This window comes from Rhamphochromis longiceps, linkage group LG3 (genome assembly GCF_057381845.1).
Source record: "Rhamphochromis longiceps isolate RC_006_pf linkage group LG3, R_longiceps_female_GT1.1, whole genome shotgun sequence".
NCBI lineage: Eukaryota > Metazoa > Chordata > Actinopteri > Cichliformes > Cichlidae > Rhamphochromis > Rhamphochromis longiceps.
The window spans coordinates 31,051,192-31,074,136 of NC_140559.1; the positions used below are offsets into that span (position 1 = coordinate 31,051,192).

A 22,945-nucleotide genomic window follows, 5' to 3' on the forward strand; every position below is an offset into this window, starting at 1 on the left:
ATCATGTTATCACACGCAAATACAAAAATTTATCAAACACAAAATGCACCTGCATGCGTAGAAACACTCAGCTTTAGCAAAAATGGTAGATGATGTCCCCTCAGTTTTAGCTCCGCCATGATATTTTCCAACAATGCATTTAAAGCACACACTTAGATTTGAAATGATTTTAAAATATTTTTTGTATGTAATATGTGCACTGATTAAAAGAGAATATGATTGTGAAACTTACTGTACATGCTTATACGAGCATCATAAGAAGTAGTTTTTGCATTTGTGAATGAACAGTGGATTCACTCTAAAAAGTAATTAATGTGACCTTTAGTCATTACTTACATATATATGTTGTTGTGAAATGAAAAATCAAGTTCATAAATACTGTTAGACTTCCTAATTAAAATTTTTATTTTATTGAGTTCGGGTGACACATAAATTATGCCTCTTTACTCAATATATAATCGTGATTTGTCTGAATTTAAAATCTTCTTTTAATCAAAAAACAATATAATTTTAAGTTCTGTCAATGTAAAATACAACTTGATGACGTGTAAACAGCTCACAGTTCCCTTCTTCTACTCAAGCGGACATATTCAACAGCACGTGTTCAAGGTTTATCAAGAGCTGTGTTCGTCGCGAACGGTGAGTAATTTTATGCGAAATTACACATATTTGCAGTCGCTCTGGATTTTGTTAGTTTACTTTAAAACAACGACGTAACATACATAACATACATCTTAGCTTGCCCCCGCGTTTGTGTGTTTTAATATACACACAGCAGCTAATTCCACGATAGCATAAATTGTTGGGCTCTTTTTGGAAAATTTAACACTGACGTTATAACGTCAGTGTTAAATTTTAACACTGATGTTATAACGTCAGTGTTAAATTTTAGAGTATACTCTAATGCAGACAACTGTAATTGTCTTATAATTTTTAAAAGATAGCGGACGTTGTTAGCCCCGGCGCAAACTACTATGCTAACGTAGCTAGCCAAGCTAAGTTGTGTTCACTGTGATTTTATTTTTGAAATGTGAAATTTATTTTTTGAAGGGAAGCATTTTATGTTAGTAATTGTTAAGAAACGCTTCTAAATTTTCGTAACGTTACGGGGTGAAGTTGAACCCCATTGGCTTCTGCGCAGGAAGTGCCGTCGCTATTAGTCCGGTGTGTCTGTTGACCGCTAAGAGCGGTTCTTCACCGGCTGCTCGGCCTATTTTCACAGGTAAAAGACCAGACTAAAGTGCACTGTGCCGCATATGGTAGGGTAGTTAGCTGTCCCTAATTTTTGGGGACTTTCCGTGTTTTGTAGAGACGTAGAGGCGACGTGCATTGGCACTGGCTGTAACATTGATATGCCTCAATAAAGTTTGAAAGTAAGAAAAAAATCAATAGCGGGCCACCATCTTGGTTGGGTCCCCATTCGCCGCCAGTGCATTTTTTTTCTACTGAGGAATGTATTCACCCATGGTAAATAAGGAAAATGTTTAAATATTTTTCCAAACAGATAAGGCAAGAAAGGTCAATAATCCCACATATGGTTTCAGTAGTATGCCAGTTTTTGCAACACTAGGGTGCACAAAAATGACCATAGCTGCTGACTCAGCACTGATTCTAATTTGGTTTTGGAAAATGAAATGAAAACAGATCAAGTGGGATTATTGACATTGTAGCTTGTGTATAAAAAGTTTGGGTTTTTTTTCGTATTTACTGTCAGAAATGATTCTGTCCTGTCATGCCACACCTTATGTTTGCTTTTGTTGATAAAAAAAAAAAAATATATATATATATATATATATATATATATATATATATATATATATATGTATATGTATATATGTATATATGTATATGTATGTATATGGTTTTTTCTTTTTGAGTTAACATATTCCTCAGTAGAAATACATGCACTGGGGGCGAGTGGAGACCCCTCCAAGATCGCGGTCGGTGGGGATACACGCTCCAACAGACTGGCCCAGTCCATGTCACCTCTATGTATATTTGATCTATGGAAAGCCACGTTAGGCTTTCCAGCACCCAGTGTATTCAGGTTTATGTAGTTTTGAATGTTTGGTTCTAGCTTACACAGCTTTGACAGGTGAAACTGATTCACTGTATTGAAGACTCACAGGTGAAGTTGAAAATACCATCTTTTGTATTTTTGTGCAGGCACGACTTTCTGGTGTTATACACTGTCCTGGCGTTGCAGATCTAGGGGTTCCAGTTAAGACGTGGTCAGCCTTCTAAAGAAAGTGGGAATCTCACCAAAATATTCAGTTACTTTGCTGTGTTTCTTGCCAGGACAAAGGCTCAAACCATCATCTTCTCCTGGTATCGAATACCAAGGGACCTTCTGAAGTAAGCTTTAACAAGTAAGCTTGAATTGAGTAATTCAGAATCATGAAGTATGGATTGGCCTTGCAAAATCTGTAAATTTGCAACCTCCACTAAGGAAGAGCTGATGAAACATTATAGGTTACGCCATATCCCCAGTGTACAGCCTCTGCCATGTCCTTACCTAGATTGTTTTTGTTCATTTAAGTCATGGGGTAGCCTAAAATCACACATATCAAGGAAACACTCAACTCACTCAACAGTGAGAACCTCTGAAATACTCAGTTTCTGTTGCCAGTTCTGTAATGTGGGCACATTTTCCACTGAAAAAGAGTATTTTGAACACCTTCGTCAACATTTGAAAAAGCAAGAAACTGTGTCCTGTGTTTTCAAAAATTGTAATTTCAAAACTAACATTTATGGAACATTTGCGTCACATAAACATCGCAAGCACACTCCCCACTCTTTAGATGAGTTTAAAGAAGACGTTTTAAAGAGGTTTGAAAAGCCTTTACAAACAGATCAGTGCAGCGATGTAGTTAATCAGGAGGGTGAACAATCTGACATTGAGGAGTTTAGAGATGATGATGTGAATGTACTGCCAAAGTTGATTGAAAGAAGCTTGGCTCATTTGATGTTGAAATTAGAGAGTTCATTTCATGTTCCCAACCAATGCATTGATGAGCTTGTAGAGTCATTGCATTTTATTTGTCATTCAGCTTCCGCTCCCATCATGAAAGACATTTTACAGTCCTGCTTGAAGAGACACAACTGTGAAGTTGATGAAGCCATTGTGTCTGAAATGGTGAACAACATATGTGTTGCTAACCCTGTTAGCGCTGCCCTTTGTGATGGTGGTCCTCTCTCTTCTGCCTTCAAAAGAAGAAAGTATTTTAATGAACACTTTTCTGTCGTGGAGCCGATTGAGTATATTCTTACTGGAGAGAGTAGCTTCCAGTATGTTCCCATTCTAAAGTCTTTACTTCAGGTTCTTAGCAGGAAAGATATACTAGACCTGATCTTGAGTGAAGCAGAGGTGCAGAGAACTGTGTACAACTCATTTCATGACGGCACCTTTTACAAAACCAACGAGTTGTTCTCAAAAAATGACCTTACAATTGCGCTAAATCTCTATGTGGATGACTTTGAGATTTGCAATCCTCTCGGTACATCCAGGAAAAAACACAAAATCACATCTGTATATTGGGTGTTAGCTGATGTCCCTTCATTGCTCAGATCTGAGCTAAACTCAATCTTCTTAGCAATTCTTTGCAAGGCTGAGGATGTAAAGAGATTTGGTTACAGCGCTGTGTTAGAGCCACTGCTCAAAGATCTTGTGGTCTTAGAGGAGGAAGGACTGTATGTTCCATCACTGGGTAGAAGAGTCAAAGGCACAGTGTTTAGTGTAGTTGCAGACAACCTTGGTGCCCATTCTATGGGGGGATTTGTTGAGAGCTTTTCCAGTTCATATGTCTGTAGGTTTTGTCTTGGTGAAAAGTCACAATTTCAAGATGGTGAAGTGAGAAATAAGGCATTCCCACCCAGAACAGCGGAACAACACACACTGCATGTCCAGGCTTTACAGGAAAATAACAGTTTGATGCATGTTTATGGAGTGAAGAGACAGTGTGCACTGACGGCAAAACTTAAATATTTTCATGTTTTGTCTGGATATCCACCTGATGTGTTGCATGATCTCTTTGAAGGTGTAGTGCCCCTAGAAATAGCACTGTGCCTAAGACTATTCATTCACAACAAATACTTCACTCTTGAAGAGCTGAACAAATGCATCAAAGAGTTCCCCTATAAATGGTCGGACAAAACCAATGCACCACAGCTTGTTCCTGTGAACTTTGCCCAACGGAAAAGTGTGGGGGGCAATGCCCACGAGAACTGGGCTTTGCTTCGTCTCTTGCCACTCATGGTTGGATCAAAAATCCCTGAGGCTGACCCAGCATGGGAATTGCTTCTTGTGCTTCGAGACATTGTTGAGCTTGTTGTGAATCAAGTGCACACAGAGGAGACCATTTGCTTCCTGGACAGTAAGATATCTGAGCATAAACACAGGTTTCTCATGGTTTTTCCAGAGCAACGCCTCATTCCAAAACACCATTTCCTAGAACATTATCCAGAACTTATCAGGGCTTATGGTCCTCTGGTGTCACTGTGGACAATGCGGTTTGAGGCAAAGCACAGCTTTTTCAAGCGTGTTGTCAGACATACTCGTAGTTTTAGAAATATTCTGCTGTCACTGGCCATGAAGCATCAGTTGTTGCTTGCTTATAACCAACATGATTCCAGAGCTGTCAGACCATTACTACAGGCTACAACACTGTCTACAATGGATGTTAGTGTGCTGCGAGAGGATATCCAAGAAGCACTGCAGGCTAAGTTTCCTGGTGAGACATGTGTCCAGATAGCCAAAAGTGTGTGTTACAGAGGCACCAAGTACACTAGTGGAATGATCCTGGCTTATGGTTCCACTGGTGGTCTACCAGATTTTGGGGAGTTGATCCAGATTGTGGTTTTGAAAGGCAATGTGGGATTCATAGTGAAAGGTGTAACTGCTTGGTCAATTGAACATCTGAGGAGCTATGTGCTTGAGAAAACTGGTACAGTGAAAGTCATAGAGGCAGCTGAGTTATCAGACACGGTCCCCTTGATTTCTTACATTTGTGGCGGAACAACCATTATGACTCTTAAGTGCAGCATTTATGTTCCATAAATGATTTCCATACTTTGTGTGGAGATTTTCAGCTGAAAAAAGACAAACCCAAATCTCAGTCTTTCTACTATTTTCAGAGATGGCATATAGTTAATTGGCTCCTAGTTTCCATACATGGAGATCAAATTTTATTATATTATGCACTATTTCGCTGTTACTAAGAATTACAGAAACATGTCAAAAATTTGGTCTACAGGTTACCTAATGTCACAACCGTCTCAACTTCGAGTGATCCTTGCAGATCATGATGTCCGTAAAGTTGTACTACCATCTGGAATCCCAGAAACGGTGGATGACCTTTATTCAGCCATCCGTGATACCTTTTCCATTACAAGAGACTTCTGTCTTCACTATAAAGATGCTGATTTTGGTGATGAGTTTTTTACCCTTGTTTCGACAACTGACCTTAAGGACAAGGACACAATCAAGATTGTGTTTCTCCAGGACCAGGAGCCTACAATAACCTTGACCTTAAGTGATGTGACCAACGTGACTGATAATCCATCTGAGGAGGACTCTGTTGACACCTCATCTGTGTCAACTAATGACACTCTGATTCTTTCCACATCTGAAGATAGTCCAGGGCACCGTTACCAGCGCTGGCCTGTTCAATTTCAGATTCCCAGGTTTTCTGACCTCACAGAGATCCAAATTCGGTCAGCCAACGAGCGCTTCCAAAAAGATGGGACTCTTCTCCCTACAAAAGATTTAATTCCACTGCTTCCTGACATACTTAGAAAACTAGCAGAAGCTATTTATAAGTATACTGCTTATCCATCCAGTCTGCAGATCAGTGAGGTTGCAGAGGCCCTGACTCTAAAGCATCCCTGCCTGAAAGAACCAGGGTCCTTCAATGGATGCTATGGGTGGGCGCAGCGTCTAAAGTACAAGATGAACAATTTCAGAAGCAAGCTTAGAGGTCTCGGCTGCCCTGAAGTTGAAGTAAACTCACTTAAGAGGAAAATGACATGTGACCAATACCCGGCAAAGAATGTCAAAAAACCAAAGAAGGCTGAGGTGAACTACCTACCCCCTCATGCTCAAGGTGAAACTAGTGAAAGTTTGGAAAAAGAGAGAATCGAGCTACTGAGTGAAGTGATGAAAAGGGACAACTCCAGAATGGTAGCTCAGAAAATGGACAAGACGTTCAGCCTTCGTCGGGAGGAAATAGTGAAAGAGGCCCCTGCCATCAGTGACTTCATGAAGCGCTGGCCTGCTCTTTTTAGCGAAGTACAGGTGAGATAAAATGTTTATTAAACCAGTGTTTTTGTGTTGGGGATTGATGAAATTACAACTAGAAGTCAGATAAATAAAAAATTTAGAAATGCATATATTTACACCTAATACATTTAAATGTTTACAAATGCACATTTGGATTTGGAATTATTTATGCTTATGTCTCTTGTTGTATTTTATTCTGGTGTGCCCTGCAGATATGTGAAGAATTTAAGAGGATAACAACAGTCAGCCTTGAATCAACCTTTCTGGCCAGGCTTGACCAATGCACCCCAAAACTGATGGCCTTGACCCTGTCAAAAGGAGGAGCTGCAGGTCTGAGGATGAGGCAGATTAAGGACATGCTTCTGCAGGTATAATGAATAACTTTATGAATAGACCTTTATTTGCATCTGCCTTACTTTTTTCATGTGGGTGGCTGTAGCTCAGGTGGCAGAGCAGGTCAGCCACTAATCAGAAGGTCGGTGGTTCGATCCCAGGCTGCATCCTGGCTGCATGCCAAATATCCTTGGGCAAGATACTAACCCCATGTTTGCCTACTGGTGGTGGTCAGAGGGCCCGGTGGCGCCTGTGTCCGGCAGCCTCGCCTCTGTCAGTGCGCCCCAGGGCAGCTGTGGCTACAATGTAGCTTGCTATCGCCAGTGTGTGAATGTGTGTGTGAATGGGTGAATGACTGAATGTAGTGTGAAGCGCTTTGGGGTCCTATGGACTAGAAAAGCGCTATACAAATGCAGGCCATTTACCATTTACCATCTCAAATGTTGATATGGCTGCTTTGAAGAAGGTCCATTGTATACTAACACTATTTTTTTCCAAAATTGTTCATATTTTGGTTACACTTGCATCTAGGGCAGGGCAAAAGAAGAAAATATGTCGTCTGTACAATATACACTTTTTATTATTTTAAAATAAAGCTCTATGATTTACATAAAGTGTTTCACACGCGCAAGAACGTTAACAATACATAACATGGAGGAAGACTGTATCTGTGCCAGTTACATTGTAATTGAATGAATGGATATTTATTGTTATTATACAAGTTCAGAGCACAAGTACAACAAAATGTATCTTTATTTTAGTGTTTTTACTTATGAAGAAGGAATGTCCAGGTTACAAGCGCAGCGTTTCTCAGGTCTCCGCAGAGTGAGACAGCCATGCCCCCACTGTGTGCGGAGTAAGCAGGTCCCAAACAATAAGAAACTCAGGAGAATAGCCAGATCACCTTTTCCACCTTATTCCAAATGAACTTTTTTATTATTTAATTAAAAAAAATGCTATATCATTATGGATATAATTTTCAGTATATGAAGTAAGCTACTTACATCTGATTTTTTTTTAACACATCTATTTTTTTCTATCAATCAGGACAACACAGTTGAAAAGCGCAGAGAAATTGCTATTCGCTGCCTCATAGTCTATCTTGGAGAGAAGGAGGAGGATCTTTTCAAACAATACAGCGTAAGTACTTGAGTTGGTTTTTAATTTTTTGTTTAGTTTTGAATGCATGTCTCTGTAGGGTCTTTGTGTTTTGTTCATTGGATTTTCTGTTCAGGGTTGAGTATTTAAGTCATTCAGTGCCATAGACGTCTTTAGACGTCAAAATGAATCCGAACGCTCAGTGCCATAGACGCCTCTTGAGCTTTTTATTGAATTGAGAAGGTGGTGGAGTTGATTACATGGATAAAATCCCACCAGCGTGACAGTCGGCTCTACTGAGAACGAGTATTGTGGCACGATTTTTGATCCAGCTCGTCATTTCGAGCTTGAGGTGTCTGCAGCCTGACGTCATGGTTTTTCTAGCAATTCCAGTGAACATGAACCGGATTTATCTGACCAGTATCTCCTGTTAGAAACTTCTGAAGGCGTGAGGTTCTGGGGGCGATCCGTCTCTGGGCCGGGGCCCTGGCCGGGCCTTGGGTCCTGGTTTGTGTGTTGCCGGGGTTGTGGGCGGGTGGGTGCATGGGGGCCCATCCCTGGCGCAGGGTGCCGCCGGTGTGTCGAGCCGCCTGTGGGGCTCTTCAACCGGTGGGGGAGATTGCCACACCTTGCAGGAGCTTTCCTCCACTCAGGAACTCTCTGCAGGAGGGGGAGATACAGGAGAGGTGGAGGAAGATCTCAGCCTGGGCGTCTATTGTCTCATGTAGTCTGGAAGATGAGTGGATGGTGGGGTGGGTGCAGTTTTCTCTGTGGTGGGGTTGGGTGGACTGTCCCGGGCTCTGTGGGGCCGGGCGGTGCTGCTGCGCTGGGCCCCGGTCTGGATGGGCCTGGGCCCCCTTTCCCTGGCGGGTCGCGGAGTATGGGGGTGCCTACTGGGGTCAGCGGGGGAGCTGGCCCCAGGGAGGGGTCACCTGCCCCTCCCTTCCTTCCCTCCCCATCTCCGGCTGCCTCCCTCTTCCCGCTCCACCACAACCACCCACACATGCAGGGCCTCGGAGTAGGGGTATGTCACTAGGGTGCAGAGGAGGCTACCCCCCCCCCCCCCCCGTCTGGCTACCTCTGCCTCAATTTTATCCCACAACTTAGACATTCACATTACTCACACCCTCATTACACATACATATAGGATCTTGGGGGTGGGCACGATACACGGAGTCCAAGTTATCATCAGGGTGTACACCTCACCCCTGGCGTCGTTGCCCACCTCTCAATTTTAAATACACGTAGACATTGAGGGCTAACAGGAGGGACTATGCGCTTACCTGCTGCTCTCTGGCAGGTAGCTCCATGCCCTCCTGGGTTTTAATTGCACCTTAGAACACACATGCATCAACACTACAATGAGCGGGTGGAGGGAGGTTTGGAGTCTTCTCTCACCCCCATTCTCTGCGGCCTGCTGGAGCGGGGGGGCTAGGAGGAGTTGGCCGTCCGACTGCGGTCTGGGGTGTGGGGCCTCCCTGCTGCTGCGGAGTCGGGGCGGTCTGCCTCTCCCCACCGCAGGGAAAAGGGTAACACCACCTGGGTCTGGGTGCAGTTCCCCCCTCCAGGGGCAGGGGTACCTAGACCCGGTTTGTAGAGTACGCTTGGGGAGTGTGATCGTGTGTACAGCGTCTCTTTATGTCTGTCTCCACGTCGATTGAGTGTGAAGTGCACATGAGAGCATGAGGGTGGGAATGGATGTTTGTGTCTGTGTGTGCCTGTATGTTTGTGTCTATATGTCAGGTTGGGTATCAGACGCCACCTCTCTGGGGACATCTCGGGCCCTCCAAGGTTTGGAGGCCTATCTCCACCCACCACCACTTCCCCTGCCGGTGGCGGACTCCCTCAGGTGTCGGTGCGTTGGTGGTTCTTTGTATCTGGGGGTGGGCGTCCGGGTACACACCGGCTCACTCGTTGGCGGCTGCTTATCGGGGCCTGGAGCCTGGGGCTCACTCGGGCCACTTCGGAGGTGGGGTGGGGAAGAGAGACTCATTTTTGTCATGGTGGTTTCAGAATTCACATAGTCATAGAACAAAATATTCTGTGAGCCTTCAAAATCAGCGAAAATGCTAAATATCTCTGGCACTGAGGGGGGTATGAAATCTGAGAGTGGCTGGCACTGAATGAGTTAAGGGACATTCCAACCCTAAGTGAAGATATGTCTATTGCCATGTATAAGTGAGAAAAAAGCATTTCAGAATTACAATCCAAAGATGTTTATTGCCATTGTCATTGAACATAATTTGCTGAATAGAAACCTGTTTCCGTGATAAGGTGCAACATAAACACACAGGATAAAAAATTTTGTAGCCAGCGCAGTCATTTTCCTGATCTGGCAGCAGCTTTAGCAGAGCATAAACAATGGAAGTGAATGGCAGGTACTAGCATTTTGTGTGCAAAAGTGATTAAAATCACTCAATAATGATACCAAGTATTCCTGGGGAGCTCAACAATCATGCTGACTGCAAATGAAAAGTATGAATTGACATGAAGGATTTTCAGGAGCCGATTTAGACTTGGGACTACATTACGACAGAGCACTGCTGTAAGCCTCCACATGGTTATAACACAGCAGTTGAAGCCACTGCCGACCAGTGTCTATAAACCAACATGCTATTTGTGCAATATTTCTTCAACAAATCAAAGACCCATCCATTGTTACTGCAGCTTACTATGCTTGTATAGTAGTGGCTGTGTGTGTTTGTTTATGGAAGCTGGAGGCTTTTTCAACTGTTGCGTTATATCCATGCACCATGCAGTGGATGTTTACAGCAGTGTTTGTCGTAACTGCAATGTAGTCTCAAGTCTAAATCAGCTTCTGCAAATCTTCTGTGTTACTTTTGCACTTTTCATTTGCCGTGAACATGATTACTGAGCTCCCAAGAAATATTTGTTTTCATTACTGAGTCATTTTAATCACTTTTGCACACAACATGCTAGCACCTGCTATTCACTTACATTGTTTATGCTCTGCTAAAGCAAATGGATTGCTTCCGGATCAGGAGAATTAGTGTGCTGTTTACAAAAGGCATGTTTCTCACTTTCTAACTGTGACAATATGGCAATAGATAAAATTTCACTTAGAAGTGGAATAACCCTTAAAAATGATTTATTAGATTTTCTTTTCAAAGTGGAAAAACAAAACTGTGAAAAACAAGACATTTTTTATTTTAAACGTGGATTATGGTTTAATTTAGCTTTTAAAACTTACAGAATGACAAAGTAAAATCACTGAAAAACACAAAAGACAACCTGTTTTAGCTTATTTTCCTACCTATAGTGGTTCATTCCCTTATGCACGTCATCCTGAAGTGCTTGAGCTATGTATTTTATACATCCTAACATTTAATTTCTCCTACAAGGATGAGGAGGAGCTCAACGCAGACCTTGCAATGCAAATCATGAAGATTGCTATCATTGGTGATGGGCCTGCAACCATCATCGTTGAGGGATCCAAGATCCTGGAGAGGATTGATGTTGCCAGATCCTGTGCTTTGATGATGGGAGTAATCTACGCTCTGAACCTTACCTATCCCAAGCAGCTGAAATTTACCTTTGAGGTATTTCAAAAACTATGCCTTGAGCTTGATGGACAAAAAGCCAGCTCTAAAGTAATGAATCTTAAGTTTGGTATTTTCTAGAGCAGACTTGATAGACCATTCGTGAGTGAGTTTCACAAATCCTTATTCCTGCATTTCTGGCACTACTTGAATGTGTTTTACTAAATTTTAAAGCGCTGTTCTTAAGTCTTCTGAGTTAATGTTTTGCCGTGTCTTAAATGCTGTTATTTGCACATTTTTAAGGAATGCGTTTAATTTCTCCCATGACCTGTGTTCTGAGGGTACTGGTGTGTTTTAAAGTTTGTGTAATACCCTCTTTAGCTGGCCTTAATCTTGAGGGTGAAAAGTCAAATATAGAAGAGAATCAAGAATACTTTGTAAGAGTGCTGACAAAGTTGAATGAAAGAAGCTTTGATCATTTTATGTTTAAATTAGTGCATTTAATGTATAGCGGCCTGTCATCTTTTGTTTTGATTCACTGTCACATGTTAAAGTAAAAAAAAAAAAAAGAGGATTCAAGTAGTAGGTTGTATTACAATTTCAATAAACAGTTCCTTAAGTTTCAGCGGGCAATTTGTGTTCTAGGAAACTGAAGCCCACAAATCTTGCACTTCGCACACACGTTAAAGAATTGTGATGTTTGTTATTGTAATTAAATGGGTCTAACTCATTTGAATACATCTGTCTGAATTTCTATTCTTTCTAAGCACCAGGTACGAGTCCCTTAGCTGATGTCCAGGTATTTGGCATCACATCTGCCGCATTCAAACAAATACACACAACATCCATTTCTTTTTCTGAAGGTCATGACACAAGAGCACACAGAGCGCATGTTAAGGCTGACCTTCGTTTGGGGAAAAAAGTGATCGACAAGTTTCTAAGGTCTTAGAACCTTGACTTCTTTGTGGGCAGGCACCACCATGCATGAGCCTGCCCACGCGGTAGTCATGGTTATAAGACACAGCTTTTGATCAAGGTTGTATTTTGGAGCGACTTAGCCTGCTGGGAAACAGGTAAATGCCCTTATAGAATCTCCTGTAGGACCAAAACATTACTACACTGTAACCAAAATATCATATTTGACCAATATAAATACTATTTATGCCGACAGTTAAGTTCATTTTAATTATAAATGTGTTTTATTTTGTTCAAAAAGTTACTTCACCATACATAAATATAATCTTGGATCAACTTAAATTCCTGTGTATTTGTTGACAATTATTAAGTTCATGTTACTCAGAATGTGTTTTTTTTTTTGTGGCCAAAAAGTAACTTCACTATACATAAAATTCACGTTGGATGAACTTAAATTTTTGTGTTCTAGTCGAAAATTATTAAGTTAATTTTACTTAAGAATGTTTTTAATTGTGGCCAAAAAGTAACTTCACTATACATAAAATTCACGTTGGATCAACTTAAATTTTTGTGTTCTAGTCGAAAATTATTAAGTTAATTTTACTTAAGAATGTTTTTAATTGTGGCCAAAAAAGCTACTTCACCATACTCAAAAATATTGCTTTGAATTAATGCTATTCTGCCAGAAGTTGGCTTAACTCAAAAATTCTAGTGGAAAACGTTAACATGTTTTTTTTATTTGAACCAATGTTTTATTTATTAGAGTGTTAGATTGGCCAGCACAACAACAAAAAAATAATACTCAGAGACTGGTCATCCAGACTTCAAAAAAAGAAAGCTGGACAAATTAAAGGAAAATACTTTTTAAAATGTCAAACCCTCTATTTCAGTTTAGAAAGTTCTTAAAAGGTGCAATGATCTCTCAGCAGTGAATCAGCTGATCTCTGGCAGTAACAACAATCTCACCTCAAATCAGAAGGTGGGAAGTTTCATGTTTTCATTTATTTGTGTTCTAATTTTGTTTATTTTTGTGATCATCTACTATTCGTAGTAGTAGCATTTCAAGAAAAATAAAATATGAAAAATGTTTTACCATCTTGAAAAGAAACTTACCATCAATCACATGAACATCATTGTTTTTATACAAATCTGGAGACAGAGGGTTTCCATAACCACACCTGTACCGTCCTGTGTCTAACTTGGTCAGCTGTGTGATGGTTGCATACAGTCCAACTGTAGATCCTGGTCTGTATTCAATGCTGTATCTGCCACTCTCAGATTTGTTGTTGTGTCAATGAGGATTTCCCCTTCATTCTTACACTCATTCTTACAAAAGAACTTCCTGTGTCCATACACAGTATTGGAACACACCAACGTGATGTTTTCTCCCTCAATTTGTGTTCGACAAAAAACAGCATTTCTATCCAGTTCTGTGAAATATAAGAACATTAATTAAATGTGAATCCATAAATCATTACATATTGTTGTATGCTTTACACTGAGGTGCTACAATTTCAATTCAACTTATCAAAAGTACAGTTGAAATGAGATGAGATAGCCTTTATTTGTCAGTTGCAGGTCTTTTGCCCACAACCGAGATGACAGACCTTGCCGACCGTACATACAATGCAAACATCACATTGGGAAGACAGGTCAGGCCAGGTAGCGAGGAAAAAAACATTGAAATGTGTAACACAAAAGGATAATACAGGAATGCACAGGTAACAACACACCATAACACAATAAACACAGACAAGCAACTTGGGAAAGAGTTCCAGTGTGTACATCTGATCTGGGACCGCTACAATCTTTGACTGCGCCTCCAGCTGACCCGATGTCCACATCAGAGGGGAGGTAAGCGTTGGAGGTGGCGTTGGATAGGGAAGGTGATGCGTCAGTGAGTGCTTATCAGTATCAGTATATGTATGTGTGTGTGTGTGTCCATAGTTCAGGTGAGACAGTGTCCTTCGCCCCGCCAGGCTAAGTAAAGAGTCTTCCAGCCAACCTAGGTGGCCTTGTAGGGAATGGGAAGGAACAGACTCAACACAGTCGTTATCAGGGAGTTTTGTTCAGCTCTGGCCTTGAGCCCACAGCTGGCGCGGAAAGGGTAGACGCATTATGATGGTGATTTTTCTTTTGCAAACAACTCATGAGAATGTCAAGCTTTTTTTAACACTCCGACACTGGTCTCTCAGTCTCCCGTTAACAGCTGCGAGTTTCTCCATGATGTTATTAGCCGTCGATTCTGTGGTCTTGTCACTCTTTTGCTCACATAGCAGATTCTGAGACCTCACGACCGCAGCCAACTGATCCGAGGTGTAATCCAGCTTCCGCCCAGAGATGTTGTTCTGAGTTGATTCTTTCCTGATGTAATCCAACATACATACGCTCAGAGGTGTTATTCTGAGCATTCACTGCAGTCGTAAGCGCCTCCAAGCTCTTAACCTTGCTGCCTTCAGTGAGCCCTTTTTGAGAAGTCGCACCTGTCGTTCCAATCCCAGCGGGCAGCCTTGTGGGGGTTTGAACAGCCGGTTCTGCTTTCTTAATTCTCCAATAAGCCAGGGCCAAGCCAGCTCCGATCAGCAAGAACCCTGTTATCATGGTTCTGAATAGGTAGATATCTTCAGCGTCCTCGATTGACAGTCCCGCCAGGCACATGATCCTCTGCCACCCGTCCATCGTGTATCCGGCAGGGAAAGTCCCTCCAGGGCACTCGGGTTCTCCCGAGTCCAGACTTCTCGTTAAAGGGTGTCAATAGCATTCAGAGACCAGTTGATCAAATCCATAATTCTCTTTTAGGTTTTAGACCCAGACTGTGAGAGAGTGTTCCAGGGAAAGTAATACAAAAAAGACACGAGACTAGACAAGGACATAAGAACTAGCAGGGAAGATAAGGGAGAAGAGAAAAAGTGCTTCCGCCTCCTCCGAGAGCCAAAGAAAGAAATTTTTTCCATGCTGTATAAAATGTACACCTACATGGTATATCATGTTAATTTCTATTTATTAATTAATTAAACAGCTTGATCTAAACATGGTCTATAATGCTAAATTAGAGCTAGTGAGGGCTCTTCATATTTTTTTATTTCAGGGAATTTTCGTACAAACTCACCATTTGAAACTCTGACCTCAAAGTCATAGTATGTATCTGGAACAGAAGATCTTCCTAAAGAACACCTGTACAGTCCTGAGTCAGACTTGATCATGCGTGTGAAGGTCACAGACATGAATCCTGTTCCTGGAAATCCGTCTTTATAATTAATGCTGTATCTCCCACTCTGAGCTGTATTTCCATCTGTTTTAATGAGGATATCTTCTGCTCGCTCACATTTTTCCTTACAGAAGAACTTTGTGCTTAAAGAAAAAGTTGAAGGGCATCTAAGTGAAGCATTTGCTCCTTCGGCTGCAGACCAGATATTCTGTTTTGCCTTGACGAGCCCAGCTGGATCTGTCAGATGAAAAGATTAAATAAATAAAATTATTAAAAGATAGATAATCAAAACATTATTTAGTGTATGAATTTTAGTGTATAAAGTTTATTTTATGAAGTTGAATATTTTTTAATTAAAGAGCAACATTAAGTCCTCACCTGACAAAATGCAGAAAAAGAGAAAATGGAGGATTTTCATTCTGACTTTGATCCTGATGCAGAAAAATTGTTAAACTTCAGAAGAACAGCGTCTGACACTTAACTCCGTCTGTGTTTGTCAGATCATCAGAAAACTGAAGTTACTCAATAAGTTGTTTCCTTCCTTTTTTTAGTTGCATTCATCACACACTAATGAGGATGATGATGTGACAATGAAACGTATGCGTGTACAAAACATTGCATATGAATCTGCCTGTTTGTAGATCAGTACTGTGAAGTTTCTCTGATGCTGTAAATGTCAATGGCAACAGTTTCAGACTTTGAAATACTAATTCAACTTATTTAAACAAGTAAAACTAAAAAGTAAAGGGTCTGAAATGTATTTAAAGTAAAAATAAATGTAGCTCTTTGGAGGATATTTCTATATTTACAGGTAATCGGCTAAGTAAACACTGGCGCATTTGGCTGTCGCTGCTCACCAATTTATTCTCATTTTATTTTGGTTTTAAAGTTAATGACGACAACTTGAATCAAGTTTTTAAAGCGTAATCCTGTTTTGATTTGTTTTTGCAACATTTGCAGGTTTTTACTGCTTGTGCTTCAGCTGTGTGTTTGATCTTTTACCCTCATTGGGCCTTTTCCAGCCATCTACATTTAGTGTCTGGCCCTGATTAAGATGTGGATCCACAGGCAATGCTTCCTCTAAGCTGCGCACGTGCACAATTGCGCACAGCTGGCACGGTCTCTGCACACAGAAAATCTGCTTTGCGTACAAAAAAAATCCAACCTGAATTGAAATTAAAATAAAAAATTTAACAATTCTCTTTTGCAGTGTTAGTCAGTAAATGACTGGCTGCTCCCGTATGGAATTAGAATGATGCCAACGTATCCCATAGTCCAGCCAATAATGCAATTCACATTCGTATATACACACCGAATTGAGGTCGACAGGCTATGACAGCGTCCTTATGTGCCGACACGGTGTTTTAGCTAGCAAAGCGGCGTGGCTGATGTGGAATGAAGCCACGCTAATGACAATGTGTACAACCATTGGAGATGTGAGCAGGACAGATGGAACAATTGAGGGAAAAAGGTGTGGACTTTATACCACAATTTAAAAACGATACCAGTTTTTAAATTGTGTTGATAGGCCACGAAAAACCAGAGTGCCTATTTCGGGTCACTTTTGCCGGTCCAAGCCCGGGTAAAGTAGCGGGGTTGGAATTGTGACATTAAAAAAAACAATAATTGCTAAAAGAAATTTAATTTGTAGTTCTAAATAAACTCTAAATGCATTTAGGACATTTTTAACTCACTTTATGTCTCTTCCACGATGTTATTTCTCTCTCCAACAACATAGGTTACAATTACATTAGCATGACCAACTATGCAAATTAGGTGATGACGTCATTTAGCGACTTCTAGCAACTTTTAGGACAACCAATAGCGATTTTCCTTACTGAGGAGTTGGCAACACTGCAGCAGTGATACATCTCCTGTTGTCAGGCCTGCAGGTATCAGTCTGTTGTTCTCCTTTATCTCATAGTGGACAGAAATTATTTTTTGGAGTGGCACAAATAATTTGCGTGGCATCAAATTTGATGCAGAACAGCTGATTGTTCTGTAAATAGTTTGAAATGTTTATTTAAAAAAACGCCTTGGCTGCATTTTTAGGTAAACAGCTGCAAAAAACTTTGTTGTTTGCATAACTCAGTTACTTTTTTGAAGAAGTAACTATATAATTAATAGCCCAACATTGGTCATTATTTACTGTATTTTACACACAGAGTTGCAGGACTCTCTCCCAGACCACAGACTCATAATACAAGTCAGAGCTTTATAAAAAAAAAAAAAAAGGAAAGAAAGAAAGTTGTGTTTTGAAAATTGGAGTTCAAGTTATTTTTACTTTAATGTTCATTGTAAGTGGGCTAAAGCAGTTAATTAAAAGTAGTCTGACATAAATGTAAATGCTGTAATTTGATTATTTTAATAAACCATGTAACTTGGATGGATTCTATGCTGCCGTGACCACAGTGCACACGTCTGCTGTTGCTCACAGTGGTCCAAGTGTCTGCTCAGTGAGTTTGTGTGTTCGCTCAGACACATGAAAAATTAGAGGAAACATTATCCATAGGGTGTCTGTGTGGTCCGTGCTCACCTGGGTTGTTTTTTTCCATTGCCCATCTACTGGCGACAGCTCTGCTTCAGTACTCTGCTACGGAAATTTTGCGACTCCGCGTTTGCCTGGCTGTCTCTCCACCTGTGGCTCTTTGCCTCTATCCAGACACCGCTTTCAAGCCCCGCTGCAGGTACATCCACCGAGGGGTCTGGCGAAACTTCAATAGCAATGACACCAACTCAGTAGTGTCCATCTGGTCCAGAACTCGTCGTCCTCCCTGCATGACTGTGGCTGTTGACCACAATGTGCTGGCCCACCTAGTTAGGTGAGCTAAGCCTACTGTCAGACATAGTAACTCCAGCGTCAACTTCGGTCTATTAAACATCCGCTCTCTTACTGGTAAGGGGCATCTCGTCCAGGATCTCCTGGACTTTCTTTGCTTGATTGAAACCTGGCAACAGCCTAATGAATTCCCTCAATGACTCTACTCCATCTTAGTTTGTTTACATCTGTCAACCTCACAATTCGGGAGAGGCGGCGGCCTCGCCATAATTCGCTGAAAGCACTGGAAAGTTCTCCCTGTCTCTGCTCCACCCTCCCACTCATTTGAATACTTTGCAGTACAGCTCCTTGGATCTACTTCCACCATTATATGTGCTGTTTCTCAGCCAACTAAGCCAAATAAGGAATTTTTAAGGAATGACTTTGCTGCGCTTGTCACTCATTTCTGTGTACTTTCCCCAAATTTGATAATTGTTGGGGCGATCGTGGCTCAAGAGTTGGCAGTTCGTCTTGTAATCAGAAGGTTGCCGGTTCGAGCCCCAGCTTGGACAGTCTCGGTCGTTGTGTCCTTGGGCAAGACACTTCACCCACCGCCTACTGGTGTTGGCCAAAGGGGCCAATGGAGCGATATGGGAGCCTCGCTTCTGTCAGTCTGCCCCAGGGCAGCTGTGGCTACAACTGTAGCTTTCCTCCACCAGTGTGTGAATGTGAGAGTGAATGAATAATGGAATTGTACAGCGCTTTGAGGTTCTCGAAAAGCGCTATATAAATGCAAATGCAATCCATTCGTGACTTCAAAATTCATGTGGACAATGATAACATCCCCCTTTCCAGAGATTTTACTTCCTGTTTGGAAAGTTTTGGGCTTCTACAATACATAAAATTTTCTTCTCATTTTAAAGGTCATAGCTTGGATTTGGTCTGCTGTTCTGGCATTACCCCCACTCACTGTAAAGCCCATTTGTTTCCCCAATCTGATCATATGTTTATTTCTTTTAATGTAAATACAACAGCTTCCAAAACCCAATGTATATACTATATACTATATATATATATATATATATATATATATATATATATATATATATATATATATATATATATATATATATATATATACACTCAACAAAAATATAAACGCAACACCTTTGTTACTGCTCCCATTCCCCATGGGATGGACGTAGAGACCTAAAATTCATTCCAGATACACAATATAACCATCCCTCCCAAACAGTGGTCACAAATCAGTCCAAATGTGTGGTAGTGGGCACATCTGCCATATTGAGATAATCCATCCCACCTCACAGGTGTGCCACATCAGGATGCTGATCTGACATCATGAGTAGTGCACAGGTGTACCTCAGACTGCCCACAACAAAAGGCCACCCTGGAATGTGCAGTTTTGTCTCACAGCAAAATGCCACAGATGCCACAAGCAATGAGGGAGCGTGCAATTGGCATGCTGACAGCAGGAATGTCAACCAGATCTGTCGCCCGTGCATTGAATGTTCATTTCTCAACCATAAGCCGTCTCCACAGGCGTTTCAGAGAATATGGCAGCACATCCAACCGGCCTCACAACCGCAGACCTCGTGTAACCACACCAGCCCAGGACCTCCACATCCAGCAGGTTCACCTCCAAGATCGTCTGAGACCAGCCACCCAGACAGCTGCTGGAACAATTGGTTTGCACAACCAAACAATTTCTGCACAAACTGTCAGAAACCATCTCAGGGACGCTCAACTGCATGCCCGTCGTCCTCATCGGGGTCTTGACCTGACTCCAGCTCGTCGCCGTAACAGACTTGTGTGGGCAAATGCTCACATTCGATGGCGTCTGGCACGTTGGAGAGGTGTGCGCTTCACGGATGAATCATGGTTCACATTGTTCAGGGCAGATTGCAGCTGAGAATGTCCCAGTTCTTGCATGGCCAGCATACTCACCGGACATGTCACCCATTGAGCATGTTCGGGATGTGCTTGACCGGCGTATACGACAGCGTGTACCAGTTCCCACGAATATCCAACAACCTCGCACAGCCATTGAAGTGGAGTGGACCAACATTCCACAGGCCACAATTGACAATCTGATAGACTCCATGCGACGATGTGTTGCACTGCATGAGGCAAATGGTGGTCACACCAGATACTGACCGGTTCTGGGTCCCCAGACCCCCAATAGCGCAAAAAACTGCACATTCCAGGGTGGCCTTTTGTTGTGGGCAGTCTGAGGTACACCTGTGCACTACTCATGATGTCAGATCAGCATCCTGATGTGGCACACCTGTGAGGTGGGATGGATTATCTCAATATGGCAGATGTGCCCACTACCACACATTTGGACTGATTTGTGACCACTGTTTGGGAGGGATGGTTATATTGTGTATCTGGAATGAATTTTAGGTCTCTACGTCCATCCCATGGGGAATGGGAGCAGTAACAAAGGTGTTGCGTTTATATTTTTGTTGAGTGTATATATATATAATATTCTTCCTCTACCCCCCCCATTTTTGCACATGTCGAGGAGCGTGTCAGGCTACATTTCACTGTGTGTTATACTTGTATAACTATGCATGTGACAAATCGAATTTCCCAGAGGAACCCACCCAAGGGATTAATAAAGTTCTATCTAATCTAATCTAATCTAATAAAGATACTTGAACCTTGCACCTGTACTCCTCGTGACATCACATTTAGGAAAATTTGTAATATTAACCATGTTGATCTCTCATCTGCCATGACCTTCCATTTATTCACAGCTCCTCAACCCCCAATGAACTTGGTTCTTACTATGATGTGTTGCGTTTAGCAGTTTCACCCCAGATCTTTTTATTCCTGAGGCCATCAGAGACAACACCAGAACTCAGTAGTTACCTCACAAAACCTTTATTCATCCGCAATCAGTTATGCATCTTCTAGAAGGGAGATGTACATGGCCCGGAAATTACTCAGCAAATATCAACTTCTTTGTCTGTTACAACCAGTTTTATACAAGCAACCCCCCATCATAAAACCCACATAGTGTGTTGTAAATCCAAAACACTGTGTTTGTGTATGTACGAACACGTTAGTGCATGTGTGTGCGTGTGCGTGCGTATGTGTCTCTATATACGTGACTTCCTGCTGGTCATAAAAAGTCATCTCCTCTCACCTCCAAGTCACTGGAAACTAAGACCCCCACTCAGGTATCCCTTGGGGAATTTCCACTGAGCTGTTGGCTTCCCTTTGTTCTACTTTCACAGCCCAGCGTGGGGGAGGGTCCCCTGCAAACCTACTTATAACTTGTGACAGTTGTGAGCCTTTATCACATTCAGGGAGAAGGGTAACAAACTTCCCCTCTCTTTCCTATCTGTTCCATACAGTCCTAGCATCCCCCAACTATGGCTTCCTATTTCCTTTTATGACAGGCAGACCCCCACCGTCAATAAATTCCTCTGTCTCTGCACAATTACACCCACACTAAGGCCTATAGCTAAACCAACCTTGTTGGTTGGTTTAGCTATAGGCTATAGATTTTGTGAGGTAACTACAGTCTCCATAGTTGATGTATTAAATCTTATTCAAAAATCGAAATCATCCGCTTGTCAGCTTCGCCCTCTTCCCACCATGTCAGTTAAAGCTTGTCTTCCCTGATTGGCTCCTCTCATAACTAGTATTATCCACTCTTCCCTTAACACTAGAATTGTTCCTTCATCTTTGAAAACTGCTTCTATCATTCCAATTCTTTAAAAGCCTGGTGCAGATCCCAATAATTTTGATAATCTTCTCCCAATATCAAACCTCTTAAACAGGCTTATTCACTTTAATACAGATCTAACTTGGGGTCAAATCTTGTTTATTTATTTTTTTGTTTTTATTTGGGGTTTTTTACGGTGGCCCATAGAGACAAAGCACGTACAAACTCCAAAACACTTGCAAACTCCAAAACACTTGCAAAATCCAAAACACTTCCAAAATCCAAAACACATGCAAATTCCAAAACACAACGGAAGTGCTCCAGGACGCTAGGGGCAGTGTTGAGCTTTTGTTACCTAGTAACTACACAAGCCAGGAAGTACCAATGACCGGATTTGGGCTGTATCCCAATTCAGGGTCTGCAGCCTTAAAGGCCGCATTTTAAGGCCGATTACGGCACAGCGACACGACAAAGGCTGTCCCAATTCAAAGGCTGCTCGAAATGCGGCCCTCAAATGCGTCCTTAATTTCCCTGAATTTTAAGGATGGGCCCAACATATCCCAGATTTCATAGCGCGGTGGTGGTGTGGATAATTTTGCCGAAAAAAACGGCGGAAGCGGAGCCGCCGAAGAGTAAACTTTCAGAAGTAAGTACTGAATATTATGTCACTTATTTATGCACAAATGTTTTTATAATGAAGAACATTAAAACATTACTGTTGGCCACATGTCGGGAAAGTTATGTGATATTAGCGATGTTTGTACTAACTTGGTTTTAAAGCCTTTACTTCAAAATATACGCCGTTCAATAGTTGACTTTAATCTTACAGAGAATGTGATGATTTTATGGATAATTAAAGTCAGTCATATATCCACAAACACAACAGGCTGAAAGTCAGTGATGCTGCTCGGTTTGCAGTCATGAATATCACGGCACAAGCAGGATTCACGGCACTGTTAATGTTAGCTATGTTATATTGCTGCCTCTGCTCGGTGGTGTCGAGCCAAACGGACTTTAACGTGTGTTTGAACGAGCTGACGGTTTACTCGTTAAGCTGAAAGAAAGATGCTTTAATCACAGGAGCCACACATGTGTCCACTGTACCATCTGGGAACTCCTCTTGTTTCGTAATAACACAAACTAAATCCTCCTTCTTTTA

The 22,945-nt window shown here is 41.7% G+C and overlaps 1 protein-coding gene across 3 annotated transcripts; it reads left to right on the forward strand.

The window, feature by feature from the left end:
* The first annotated feature begins 289 nt into the window (after window positions 1-289).
* LOC146674095 (uncharacterized) lies at window positions 290-11,833 on the forward strand. Of its 3 annotated transcripts, none has more exons than XM_085393915.1 (6): window positions 290-639; window positions 2,167-2,369; window positions 5,253-6,292; window positions 6,490-6,645; window positions 7,658-7,750; window positions 11,071-11,833. In XM_085393915.1, exons 3-6 carry the CDS (start codon window positions 5,261-5,263, stop codon window positions 11,347-11,349), a joined length of 1,560 nt encoding a protein of 519 aa, XP_085250041.1. In that variant the 5' UTR covers window positions 290-639; window positions 2,167-2,369; window positions 5,253-5,260; the 3' UTR covers window positions 11,350-11,833. The 3 variants fall into 3 exon arrangements, with proteins under 3 accessions (XP_085250041.1, XP_085250048.1, XP_085250033.1); XM_085393922.1 differs by having other exon boundaries at window positions 2,167-2,355; XM_085393907.1 differs by lacking the exons at window positions 290-639; window positions 2,167-2,369 and having other exon boundaries at window positions 2,394-6,292.
* The last annotated feature ends 11,112 nt before the right edge of the window (window positions 11,834-22,945 follow it).